At 34.5% G+C, this 14,326-nt stretch overlaps 2 protein-coding genes across 2 annotated transcripts in view; one reads left to right on the forward strand and one right to left on the reverse strand.

The window, feature by feature from the left end:
• LOC133182708 (myc box-dependent-interacting protein 1-like) overlaps positions 1-13,125 on the forward strand; it is a 32,821-nt gene extending 19,696 nt beyond the window's left edge. Inside the window, exons 10-14 of the mRNA XM_061317561.1 lie at positions 1,501-1,607; positions 2,905-3,032; positions 4,013-4,318; positions 6,999-7,100; positions 12,431-13,125. Coding sequence (XP_061173545.1) covers positions 1,501-1,607; positions 2,905-3,032; positions 4,013-4,318; positions 6,999-7,100; positions 12,431-12,511 — 724 coding nt within the window. The 3' untranslated portion in view covers positions 12,512-13,125. The remainder of the gene's footprint in view (positions 1-1,500; positions 1,608-2,904; positions 3,033-4,012; positions 4,319-6,998; positions 7,101-12,430) is intronic.
• Positions 1-14,326, reverse strand: part of LOC133182719 (MAM and LDL-receptor class A domain-containing protein 2-like) — a 232,327-nt gene that overhangs the window by 60,188 nt on the left and 157,813 nt on the right. The gene's annotated exons all lie outside the window — the stretch shown is intronic.

Consider the following 14,326-nt stretch of genomic DNA (forward strand, 5'->3'; position numbering starts at 1 on the left):
TATTAATCATAATCATACAAACTCTGAAAGATTTTCAAATATGTACAAATTTCGGATTAGACAATATACTAGAGCAATAAGCGAGTTTCGAGATTGTAACATTCCTTCTACAGAGGCGCAAAAAGTATCCTTATCAGCATGGAAGTGGGACAGGTTGTTCATGTATACAAACGTGCATAAATACATGAACGATGACTATGGCTTTTAATATTCATTTAATGTTATAGAAAGATGATAATGCTGGACGATGATAATTTTGATAGTTTTTTAAAACTCTACTTTACATATTTACAAAGTTTACTTTCAATTAGGACTCTTGAAAACGCCAAGAATCGTCATAATTAGAAAAAATAATTCTTTGATTGTATAAACATTTTCTAAAAAGTTATTGGGCCCTTTGGAGTTATTATAAGAGAAAAGGTTTTTCAGAATTTCGACGTACAATGATCAGATGCGTGTGTTTCTATTCAAATTTAGAGATCTATATTTCTTTCCTCGTTTGATAAGTTCTTATCCGTTGGTATTTTTCTTTGTTCCAATTTTTATTTTCTTTTGTTCCGATTTTTTGTTTGTACCTCTTCTTTAATTTGGTAATTTTCGAGTCGAAGAATATATCTAAACAATCAGTTATAATGGTATATCGATGATGTAATGTATCCAATATAAGTAATTGTACCAGCTGCCTGCTTTAGCGGAAACAAAACTCCCCTTTGTAACGAAAGAGCGAACCAAGGGAGATAATATCGAAACTTGCGTATTAAAGCCCGGCTTTCAGTACTTTGATTGGTATTGTTATAGTCAAAATACTTAGATGAATAATAATATAAAACAGCTTTAACATTGCAATTTTGAAAGTAAAAAAATGGAAATTTTTAAAAATGTAAATCTTATTAATCTAGTTATTAAATTTCTCAGAGATCAATTATAATTTTTTTTTTTTTTTTTTTTTTTTTTTTTTGTGAACTACCAAATACAGTTTTAGTACTTTAATTGGGTTTTGTGATTGAATCAAGACATTTATTTTGAAAAATGTACTTTTTCATTATTAGATGAACAGAATAAACAGTAAAACATGCTTATAATAAAATGCCATGGACACACAATTTTACTGTAATCTGTTATATGCGTAATGCATTACGTCTTATAAGTTCTTATTAAATACATTATGAAACGGTAGGGAATTAAAATCAATTCACTATAAGTGCATGTTCACTGTTACTGTGTTTTAATACTTTGTTGTTTTTGTGTGTGTGTGTGTGTCACTGTGTAAATACCTGTATTATTATAAATTAAGAATTGATTAATGTTATTATACTCCTCACAATGAAGTTACATTGTAAGTGTAAAGAGGCTTAACTGGAATCCTTAAATTTTTCACAATGAAACAAGCCATTTTAAGTTCTCATTAAATTGAAATGTGTCACTCAGTGCTGCTAATGATAGCTCTGCTAGGTAGTTGATAAATGTAACAAATGCTAAATATAGATTGTACCACTTTAGAGTGAATGGTCATCCAGAAGTAAATGGAGAAAATGGTCGAAATTCAAATCCAGCTGAATCCTCATCAAAATCAGAACCTGTGAAGGAAGCTGAACCATCTACGTCTGGTAAATGTCGCAATCAAAGGTTTATTACAATTCATCAATTACAGAAAATATATTGAATACAGAAATAAGTCATCAAGATCAGTCTGCTTTTAGCTCACCTGAGCTGAAAGCTCAAGCGAGCTTTTCTGATCACATTTTGTTTCTAGTTTGTCTGTCCATTCATCTGTCCATCTGTGAACTTTTCACATTTTTGACTTCTGCTTCAGAACCACTGGACTTATTTCATCCAAACTTACCACAAAGCATCCTTGGGTGAAGGGGATTCAAGTTTGTTCAAATGAAGGACCATGCCATCTTCCAAGGGTAGATAATTCAGAAGTAGTGAAAATTTGGTGGCATTTTTTTAAAATCTTCTTTAGAACCATGGGGCCAAAAAGTTGAAACTTATGGAAACCTTCTTTACATAGTGTAGATTCAAATTTGTTCAAGTCTTGACCCCTGGGGGTAGGATAGGGCCACAATGTGCCATCAAAGTTATACATAGGAATGTATAGGAAAAAATCTTGAAATATCTTCTGCTCAAGAACAGCAAAGCCATTAGTTATATTGATATGGAAGCATCCTCAGGTAGTGTAAATTCAAGTTTGTTCCCCCCCCCCCCCCCATGTAAACTTTTCAATGCTGAATTGATTTGTGCTTTTTCCTAGCCATTATGCTCAGGTGAGTGATGTGGCCCATGGGCCTCTTGTTGAGACAAGTACATATGTTGTATTGCATTCTCAGATTGACGTAAAATGAATAGAAATAGGATAAAGTGATTTGCTAAATACGTATGTGCTAAGATTACAAAGTTGTGGAGAAAATTTTATTAGTGTTCATTGACAAAATCTGTACAAAAAATTGCAAGTCATGTAAGAAAATCATGTTGAGAATTGGTAAGGCAATATTTTTCCAGCATGTGCATCGCATTGACCTGTGTTTCTTTTTTGTCCTCCACTTTTAAAAACATTAATCTTAATTAAATAAGACAAAGAGATTTTCTTTCTGGACAAAATTTACCCATTAAATCAAATAAGATGAAAAATAGTCACATCTCTTTTGTACTGTGAATTTCATAAAAGTATGTTAACCCCTGAGATGAAGTTTTAATAAAAGTTGTTTTTTGGTAGATATTTAAAACATTTAAACTTTCAATTTGTGCACACTTAACCTACATGTATTAATAAAAATTGCAAAATAATTTTGCTGCAGTTACTTTTATTGATAGCTCCATTACTACTGGACTACAATATGCATAGGAGCTGACTGACAGCAAACTCAATTCATTTACAAAGAGAGATGTTGTTTCCTTTTTCAGATCATGCAATTTATGAAAATAGTGAATTAGAAAAAGATGTTCTAGAAAAAGGCTCCAGGGTTGAGAACAAAGACGAAACAGAAACTGGCAAAGCAGAGGAGACAACGCAAGCAACATTACCCAATCAGGTGAGAGAACACAAAATGTATCACCCAGTCAGGTGAGAGAACACAAAATGTATCACCCAATCAGGTGAGAGAACACAAAATGTATCACCCAATCAGGTATCTGACTACAAGTAAAACATTAAATGTTTTACATTCCCACAGAGCATTCTATCTTGTTTTTAGCCCTATCTTGAGAAAGTTTGAAAGTGTGACCACTCAAGACAGGTTGCCTGTTATTCCAGGTGGCTGCTAAGACAGTTTAATTGTATTTATTGATATTATGTATCAATTGCAGTTGTCTATTTGGCTGATGATCTGTTTGTCTGCAAAAAACTTTAACCTAGCTTGGCCATAACTTTTGAATGGTTGTTGCTAGGGCTTTTATAATATACATGTGTAATCTATGTGACCAGACCTTTCTTTGGGTACCAACATTTTTTATCTTGTGACTTTGACCTTCGAGTTTAACGTACTTTTGAAAAACTTTAATCTTGGCCAAAACTTTTGAACCGTTGAAGCTAGGGCTTTCATATATCACATGTGTATTCCATTTGACAAGACCTTTTTGTAGATAACAACATTTTTGACTCATAACCTTAAATTTCTGTGCATGTCAAAAGTCAGACAATTGAAAGTATTCTGTAGTGAAGACAAAATGCAGCTAATTTGTTTGGGGTTTTCATGATTTATGAATAGAGGTTTAAAATTTCATCTCAATGAAAGAATCAGTGGCAGGAAAGAGAATGAAAATTTTTAACTTATGTGAAAATTAATGCATTATGGTTAAATTAACATAATTTTAGAGAGAAGGCACATTCTTTGAAATATTCCTTTAAAAACAACTGCCTTAATGAGTGTTTTGTATCGATTTTGAAATTCAGACATTGCAGAAATAACCCACAAATGCTAATGTCAAAGGTCTGTCCTATAGATTTGCCAAATTACTTGTACATTGAAATTTACAATAATAAAAACTGTAGATGTCACCATTACTTTAATAGGCAACTGAGAACAAAGTTAATGGAGACCTGGATGAAACCACCTCACAGAATTCTGAAGACTCTGCCCCCTCTTACCCCCCTCCTGTCCCTCCCCCTGAGGAGGCTGCCCAAGAACCTGTAACACCACAGAAGCAGGAAACACCCTCCCCGGCAGTATCTCCATCCTACGAGACACCTCCCAGTAAAATGCCTGAGGCAAAAGAGGAGATAACTGAGGAGGGGAAGGAGGAGCATGAGGACAGTAACCTGTATGAGGTGCCTACTTCAAACAAACCGGTGGAGCTACCAGAAGGTGTTCTGTATCAGGTAAGATACTCATGACATTGTCTTTGTGAAGGTTACTGTGTACAGGGAAATTTTCATTCCTGTTTTATTTTCGCCCCTTTCGCCCTACTCACAGGTGGGCAAATTCAAGACGGGGCGAATTCAAAAAAACACAGTATAATTTCTTAAACAGAACTGTGACTGGGTGAATTTAAAACAGGGCAAAATTGCTTGCAAGTGTGAAAGGGCGAAAGTAACATGGGTCGAAAATAACCCTGTTTACAGTAATTACACAAAAGTGTGCTTATCAGTCTTTTGGTACGTATTTCACTTTTAGAAGCCTTTTGTAGAAGGCCTTTTTAAGTTCAATAGAGGAATTCTCTTGTGTTACACAAACTGCTTGTCACATAAGACCAGCTATTGGTTTAAAATATCTAAAATTTCATTTTACAAATTCAAGAAGTGCAATATCGATTAAGAATATATAAATAATAACTAAGCATTAATTATAGCCATTTACTTGCTTATACATATATTGTAGCATTTGATTCATATTGTTATTTCATCGCTCACCTTGTTCATTTTCTAGAAACATTAACTCACAAGGTTATTGGAATTAAGATTTTTGTTAACATTTAATTAAAAAGAGGATATTGTCAGTATAAGTCTTGGCGGATTGTTGTTTATTTCTGCCATATGACACAGATCCAACTGATTTTCTGTTTTTCTTCTTGGAACGTTCATGATGCAGAATTTCCCCTTGATTTCACATACCTAACCTCTTTATAAAAAAATAACCTTTTGGCAGTTGTGCATTAACAGAATTGAGCATGTGTGCAAAAATGTGTCCATTGAAATGTATCCATGTACTGTAAATTACTTTTAATTTGAGAGAACCTTATTTCCGTATAATTATACAAGACCATCCACCCTGTGGTACTTGCAAAAATTTTATTCTGATGTATATTTTTGTATTATTCAAGGTTATATATAACATGAATTCATTAAGATTTTGTTTCACTTATCAACATCAAATAACTATCTCATGAAATAAGGTGTCAGTAAAATTTGGTGATCTCAGTAATAGGTATGTGAGATATGCTGATTGTATCTGACTTTTTGATGCATGCCTCACACCCCCAACAGAAAGGAATACATAAGAGATCAGTGTTTCTTATACCCCAGCTCTGAAGGAGAGGGGGGTTTACTGTTTTACACTTGTGTGTCTGTCTGTCTGTGTGGCCGTGTGTCTGTCCGTAACAAATTTTCGTCGCAGTTTTCTCTGCAACTACTCATCACAGATCTTGAAATTTTAGCACAATCTTTGTTTAGGCATGCCATATGGTGGGAGACATTTTTGTTTGGATCCGACATCACCTTCCTGTTTATCCATGCATCTGTCTATACCAAAATTCTGTCACAGTTTTTTCAGCAACTACTCAGCGCAGATGCTTGAAATTTTAGCACAATCTTTGTTTAGGCATGCCATATGGTGGGAGACATTTTTGTTCGAATCCGATGTCATCTTCCTGTTTATCCGTGCGTCTGTCTTTAACAAATTTTCGTCGCAGTTTTCTCAGCAACTACTGCGTCTGTCCGTACCAAATTTCTGTCACAGTTTTCTCAGCAACTTCTCAGTGCAGATGCTTGAAATTTTAGCACAATCTTTGTTTAGGCTTGCCATATGGCGGGATTCATTTTTAGCTCACCTGAGCTGAAAGCTCAAGTGAGCTTTTCTGATCACCCGTTGTCCGTCGTCTGTCTGTCCGTCCGCCTGTAAACTTTTCACATTTTCGACTTCTTCTCAAGAACCACTGAGCCAATTTTATCCAAACTTGGTACAAAGCAACCTTGGGTGAAGGGGAGTATAATTTGTTAAAAAAAAAAGGGCCAAGTCCCCTTCAAAGGGGAGATAATCAAGAAAAGACAAAAATAGGGTGGGGTCATTAAAAAATCTTCTTCTCAAGAACCACTGGGTCAGAAAAGCTGAAACTTATCTGGAAGCATCCTAAGGTAGTGTAGATTCTAAATTGTTCAAATCATGACCCCCGGGGGTAGGGCGGGGTCACAATAGGGAATCCAAGTTTTACATTGAAATATGTAGTAAAAATCTTTAAAAATCTTCTTCTCAAGAACCACTGGGCCAGATAAGCTAAAACCTACTTGGAAGCATGCTGGGGAAGTATAGATTCTAAATTGTTCAAATCATGACCCCTGGGGGTAGGGCGGGGCCACAATAGGGAATCCAAGTTTTACATTGAAATATATAGGAAAAATCTTTAAAAATCTTCTTCTCAAGAACCACTGGGCCAGATAAGCTGAAACTTACTTGGAAGCATCCTGGGGTAGTGTAGATTCCAATTGTTCAAATCATGACCCCTGGGGATAGGGCGGGGCCACAATAAGTACTATGGGGGGGGGGGAAATCAGGTGAAAAACAGCAAGGCCAAAGTTACTCAGGTGAGCGCTGTGGCCCATGGGCCTCTTGAATGAATTTGATGTCAACATGAGAGTGTATATTCATATCAGAGCAGGGGTATTACTAGTAAGCATTCGCTCACAGACTTCTTGTATTTTCCGTGCATTTCTAGGAACAGGCTGAACACCTCAACACAAACTATAAATATATAAGACGTTATTATTTTATACCCTTTAGACACAGACACTTCCAAAAATAGATACATGAGAAATATGATCTTTTTTTCTTGTGTCTCTTTATTAGGTGCAGGCTACTCATCCTTACACAAATGAGGACGAAGATGAATTGTCATTTGAGGCAGGGGAGATTATATACGTTATTCCATTTGAGAACCCTGATGATCAGGCAAGTCTCTGTACATACTATTGATAAATTTCTGTCCTCTTTTTAATTTAAAGAGGATTAAAATTTAAAAATTGAAAAATTAAAGTGGATCAATTTTAACAAGATCATAATTATGTGTCTGAGCAAAAAAAAAATATAGGCAAAAACTCTCTTATTCAAATAAAGTAAAACATGTTTAAATGGATATACTTATAACAAAAGTCTGCTAATTACAATGTCAGATTTTTTCACTTATTAATTTACAATATGTCAAAGAAAAGTTAAGTGAACATTTCAGATGCAAGTCTAACTCAAGCTGCCTTATTTGTATACTCACTTCTGATTGAAGTTGAAGTAACCAAAAAATGCAATTTAATTGTTTGTTTTCCTTCTTTTTTTTTTAAGTCAAGAATTCATGCTTAATGTTGTATATTTTGTGCTACAAATATACTTAATCCTATCAAATTGTGTTATAATCTCACTGGTTTGTGTTTATCATAACTTAACATGCTAAAAAAATTTTACAGGTATTGTAGCACTTAGTGCTGAAATTTGTTGATTAATGCTTTTTTGTCTACGCATTTCACATTTTTTTTTAGCTCACCTGAGCCGAAGGCTCAAGTGAGCTTTTCTGATCACATTTTGTCCGTCGTCCGTCCGTCCGTCTGTCCGTCTGTCTGTCCGTCTGTCTGTCTGTCTGTCTGTCCGTCTGTAAACTTTTCACATTTTTGACTTCTTCTCAAGAACCACTGGGCCAATTTTGACCAAACTTTGTACAAAGCATCCTTGGGTGAAGGGGAATTTAAATTGTTAAAATGAAGGGCCAAGTCCCCTCCCAAGGGGAGATAATCAAGAAAAGACAAAAATAGGGTGGGGTCATTAAAAAATCTTCTTCTCAAGAACCACAGGGCCAGTAAAGCTGAAACTTATATGGAAGTATCTTGGGGTAGTGTAGATTCTAAATTGTTCAAATCATGACCCCCGGGGGTAGGGCGGGGCCACAATAGGGAATCCAAGTTTTACATTGAAATATATAGGAAAAATCTTTAAAAATCTTCTTCTCAAGAACCACTGGGCTAGAAAAGCTGAAACTTATGTGAAAGCATCCTGGGGTAGTGTAGATTCTGAATTGTTCAAATCATGACCCCCGGGGGTAGGGCGGGGCCACAATAGGGAATCCAAGTTTTACATTGAAATATATAGGAAAAATCTTTAAAAATCTTCTTCTCAAGAACCACTGGACCAGAAAAGCTGAAACTTATGTGGAAACATCCTGGGGTAGTGTAGATTCTAAATTGTTCAAATCATGACCCCCGGGGGTAGGGCGGGGCTACAATAGGGAATCCAAGTTTTACATTGAAATATATAGGAAAAATCTTTAAAAATCCTCTTCTCAAGAACCACTGGACCAGAAAAGCTGAAACTTATGTGGAAGCATCCTGGGGTAGTGTAGATTCTAAATTGTTCAAATCATGACCCCCGGGGGTAGGGCGGGGCCACAATAGGGGGAATCCCAAGTTTTACATTGAAATATATAGGAAAAATCTTTAAAAATCTTCTTCTCAAGAACCACTGGACCAGAAAAGCTGAAACTTATGTGGAAGCATTCTGGGGTAGTGTAGATTCTAAATTGTTCAAATCATGACCCAGGGGTAGGGCGGGGCCACAATAGGGGGAATCCCAAGTTTTACATTGAAATATATAGGAAAAATCTTTAAAAATCTTCTTCTCAAGAACCACTGGACCAGAAAAGCTGAAACTTATGTGGAAGCATCCTGGGGTAGTGTAGATTCTGAATTGTTCAAATCATGACCCCCGCGGATAGGGCTGGGCCACAATAGGAAATACAAGTTTTACACTGAAATATACAGGAATAATCTTTAAAAATCTTCTTCTCAAGAACCACTGGGCCAGAAAAGCTGAAACTTATGTGGAAGCATCCTGGGGTAGTGTAGATTCTAAATTGTTCAAATCATGACCCCCGGGGGTAGGGCGGGGCCACAATAGGAAATACAAGTTTTACATTGAAATATATAGGAAAAATCTTTAAAAATCTTCTTCTCAAGAACCACTGGGCCAGAAAAGCTGAAACTTATCTGGAAGCATCCTGGGGTAGTGTAGATTCTGAATTGTTCAAATCATGACCCCCCGGATAGGGCTGGGCCACAATAGGAAATACAAGTTTTACACTGAAATATATAGGAAAAATCTTGAAAAATCTTCTTCTCAAGAACCACTGGGCCAGAAAAGCTGAAACTTATGTGGAAGCATCCTTGGGTAGTGTAGATTCTAAATTGTTCAAATCATGACCCCCGGGGGTAGGGCGGGGCCACAATAGGAAATACAAGTTTTACATTGAAATATATAGGAAAAATCTTTAAAAATCTTCTTCTCAAGAACCACTGGGCCAGAAAAGCTGAAACTTATGTGGAAGCATCCTCAAGTAGTGTACACTCTAAATTGTTCAAATCATGACCCAGGGGTAGGGCGGGGCCACAATAGGGAGAATCCCAAGTTTTACATTGAAATATATAGGAAAAATCTTTAAAAATCTTCTCAAGAACCACTGGACCAGAAAAACTGAAACTTATGTGGAAGCATCCTGGGGTAGTGTAGATTCTAAATTGTTCAAATCATGGCCCCTTGGGGGAGGGTGGGGCCACAATAGGTATTACAAGGGGGGAGTCTGGTAATGAACAGCATGGCCAAAGTTACTCAGGTGAGCAATGTGGCCCATGGGCCTCTTGTTTTGCAAGGAGAAGCTATTCTAAGTGTGAAAGTTAAAGAAAAGTAGATATTTTTATGTCAATCCCAGTGTGTATATTGTTACAGTTTTATATGGAAACCTATCGGAACTTTACAGATATTCAAGGAAAGATGTGAAAATAATGTCTATACTACTAAAATATCATATTCTAAAATTTAACTCATGGGCAAACATTACGGATAGTTTTGTCATACAATTTTTTTTAGATGGAGATTCATTCGAGTAAATTGCTTTATTTTTTATTTTTTCAAACAGACCTGATTTTGCAAAATGTTAAAAAAAATTTCTCAATTTTCATTTGCTGGTTTCTGATGCAATTCCTTCAGGCACAAAAGGGCTATCAAAAGCAGGGGTTCTCAATATTTTGATTCTGGTTTTATCTGAAAATTGACGCTATCTAAAAATGCTGCATCTGAATGTTGCATATCACAAAAAGGAAAATGGGTGACTGGAAGCAGGTGTACAACAGTCTATAATTGCAAGAGGTTTTAATGTTACACACAGTACCATATTTAACCTATAAAACATATACCATTAACATGGAACACCCAATGTTCGCCAAAAATATGGCAGACCACGCGTGACATCAGCACCAGAGGATCGCTTTAGTGGTTTATGTTATTTTCATGAATGTTTCACAGTGACGTCATCTACAGCATTAGCTATCCCTGAACTGCACAGCACATCTAACAAGACCATTTGCAGTTGATTACTGAAATCTGGAATTATTGCTAGAGGATTAATTATGCCTTTGTTCTGACCCCACAACACCTCAGATATCAACTTCAAAGATCTCAGATTAACAGAGTATGGCCACAGCAACACCACTGAACATTTTGGTTTAGCTACTAGTCCAGAATGTTTATTGCAAAGCCTGTTGTAAGTTTAAGAGTGCATAAGCTTCGTAATGAACGTTTAACAGAAAACTGCCTCCAGGATGTTGATAGATTAAATAATAGATAAATTAAATAAAAAAGGGACCAAAATAACTTATTAAATCTTCCTCAAAGACCAAAATAGGCCAATGTGAGAGGTAATAAAATGGAGTTAAGAATTGTTTTGAAGCACTAAAATTTTGTTAATAGTCTGCATGGTAATAGTAAAAACTTCTATAGTGAATTACAGGCATCCAGCTTTCTATTAGAAAAGTACGATGCTCCAGCTTAGATTTGTCGTTGAAATTGCATGGAATTATTGTGTCACCTGCAGAGCAGAGCGACACTTTGGGATCACTTTTCACGTTGTCTGTACATCTATGTGTGTCTGTCTGTCTGTCACACCTTATATCTCGAGAACAGTAATATGTATGGATTTGTTATTTTGTATATATATTGCATGGTACTATTACTTTTGTAAAATGCCATGGTTACTGACCTTTTAACCTTTGAACTTGACCTTTGACCTACTTTTCAAAATAGTTCAGAGACTGAGAGTGCCAATATACAGCATTGTTTTGACATTTAAGAGGTAAATCTATGCTATTTAGCATGTACATTATTTGTCATAAAACATTTTGAAATATACCAGTGTTACAGTCCACTTGACCTTGACCTTTGACCTACTTTGCAAAAAATACTCCGAACGGTTTAGTTTATGTATTTTGAATTTTTGAGAGTCAGAGTTTTTAATAATTAGCATTTATACATGTTTATGAGCTCATTATACTGTACTATTGAAACTGTATACATGATATACAGATATCACACAAACTGAAATTTAGTGTTTTAGCTTTGAGGGTTGGGGAATCATATTTGTATTTCATTATGAGATTCTATCACCAGTGAAATGGCTCCCATTTCACTTTTGATACTTATTTTAATATATTTAATGATTTTGCTTAATAATTTTCATATCAAAATAAATGAATTTATAAATGATATGAAAATTATTAAGTAAAATCATTAAATATATTAAAATAAGTACATGTATCAAAAGTGAAATGGGAGCCATACATCAAAGGATGACACTTGAGTAGACTATTGTTCAGATTACTTAGTTGACAAGTTTCAGCCTTTGGCTATTTTTACATTGAGTAATTCCTTACAATTAATTAAAAATATATATTGGAGAGTTCAGAGAGTTAAGAGAAATCTAGAATGACAGAGTTAGTGAGTTGATGTGTTAAAAACCATGTAGGCCAAGTTTATCAAAATTTTAGTTAGGACCAAGACTTGCATCTTTGTGTTTTTATGTTGTTGGAATTTACAATTACTTCAATAAACATTGTTATGCTACAAATTTGGACTTGCGTGTTTCCTAACATTCCCAAAACCCTTGAGCTTAATTCCCCAAATGAACGTGCGCCGCCAAATTATGTACCAGGCATCCGAGAGCGCAGTAACAATTCTTTCACAGACTTGCTATCCGTGGATGATTTTTTTTTTCATGAAAATGCATGAACTCTAATGTAGTAGCAGGTAAATAGCAGAACACTCTTAGATGTAATATACATCTTTCATGAAGCTAAAAAGCAGGCAACACATGCATTTCTTGGAACACTCTAATTATTATCATAGTTTGTGGCACTTTCCTGGAACAGGTTAATTTGTAGCAGTGTTGATATTCTCTGTATTAAATATTTCAGGATGAAGGTTGGGTGATGGGACAGAAAAAGTCAGATGGATCTAAAGGAGTCTTTCCTTTAAATTTCTCCAAGAAGCTTTAGCCATGCCATTGATGGAAATTCCGGTCATTATTTCAGCATTCCAGTGGAACAAAGTCAAAGGATCTGGTCAGAGGTGATGATTATTGGCTCTGTTTATTGACTTTTGAAATGTTGATCTTAATGGAAAACAGCATCAGATTACTATAACATTGTCCATGCTTTGTGAAAGTGTTATTTTAAAATGGCACAGAGTATTTTTTCAACAAAATCCCTGCTACATTCATGGTATTTTATTTTTATATTTGAATAAGTGCTTCAATATTTTCCTATTAGTACATGTAGTTGTAGACTAGTAACCTTATGAGATTATGTCTAAGGACATACCTGTACATTATAAATTTCTTTGAGTGTTTAAAGGGAAAAGACAAATGTAGATTTTTAATTTTCAAAAGTTTAAAAATAAAAATTTATTATTCTGGGGAATTTTTAAAAGTTTAATTGAGATTGTGTATACCTGGTATAACTATATTTATAATATTCCTTCTTGATAAAATTGAAGTTCAACATACCGCTAGCCTGTAAATTCAAGATATACATTATAGTTAGACAGGTTTAAAAAACAAAAAAAGTTGTCTCAGCTACTAGTACTAGAACAATTTTTTAAGTAGATTTTGTTTTTGGATTATTTCTGAAATAATTTTGAAAAAATCATTCCATTTCAAGTTATGTTCATTTGATTCAGAATTTGCAATACAAATGTAATTATTTTTTTTAGTATGTACATATGTCCCCCATATGATAGGGGTATCAAATAACTGCCCTGTTTGTATTGTACTGTCAGTCTCTCCCTGTCCACAGAGATTTAAGTTTTTAGCATTTTTTTCCAAGTAATGCATCAAGTCAAGTCAATACCATCAAGCTTCCTATATACACAACTCTTGGCTGGAATTCAATATTTTAGATGGTGGGTTAGAAGCATGGTAGGGAATGGTAGCAACTAAAGTATACACATTCTCAAAATTGTTTGAAAGATTCATTTAAATGTGCTAAATAAATTAACATATTGATCTTAAGTAGTTTAGACAAACAAAAAAAATGAAATACTCATGTACATGTATCTAAACAATACCCACTGTAAAGAAATTTGAAATTATAATCTGGATGGGGTAATGTAAGTTGTATTATATGATAAAAGGAATTAACTAAATGCAGTAATTTGTTTTACTGTTTATGTTAGTAATATAAAAGTAGATGCATAATATGTTATTTTATCTATCAACCAAACATAATGAATATTCATGATGTATGAATTTACATTTTTTTTTTTACATTCCATGTACATTTTTATGTAACTTGTGCATGTATAAACTTTCTGATTGAAGTTTGTCCTTGTTTGGACGTCTTATGTCTGTGTATCTGTTGATTTTGTGTCATCACAAAATAAATTCCAGTCATTCTTGATACAAAACATCATTCTGTTTAAGGTTTTGTTGAGAAAATATGCCAATAGAAATAAGGTGTAGTACATCATAAACACTAATGGGTCTATATCAGACCCAGGTTACTTATATGAGCAGTGTGGAAAAAGGACATTTTTTTAATTGTAGAGGAAATTGTTTCTCTGATAATAAACCAGATACATTGTCATAATTCTTTTTATAGAATCGGTAAACCAACTCTTATTCACAAAAAAATAATTTATGCAGGTCATTGGTGCCATTGCTAAGATAAAATTTGTTTATATACATTACTTATTCCCATGAGAAATATGCAAATAACAGAAAATGATAAATTATGCATGAAAATAAAATTTGGTTTACAAACATGAATAATAATAATAATGGAAGATTGAAAGGTTACTAACTAACTGTTCTT

Source organism: Saccostrea echinata, unplaced genomic scaffold, assembly GCF_033153115.1.
Source record: "Saccostrea echinata isolate AGI-Se365-2 ecotype Australia unplaced genomic scaffold, CSIRO_AGI_Sech_v1 ptg000001l, whole genome shotgun sequence".
Classification (NCBI taxonomy): domain Eukaryota; kingdom Metazoa; phylum Mollusca; class Bivalvia; order Ostreida; family Ostreidae; genus Saccostrea; species Saccostrea echinata.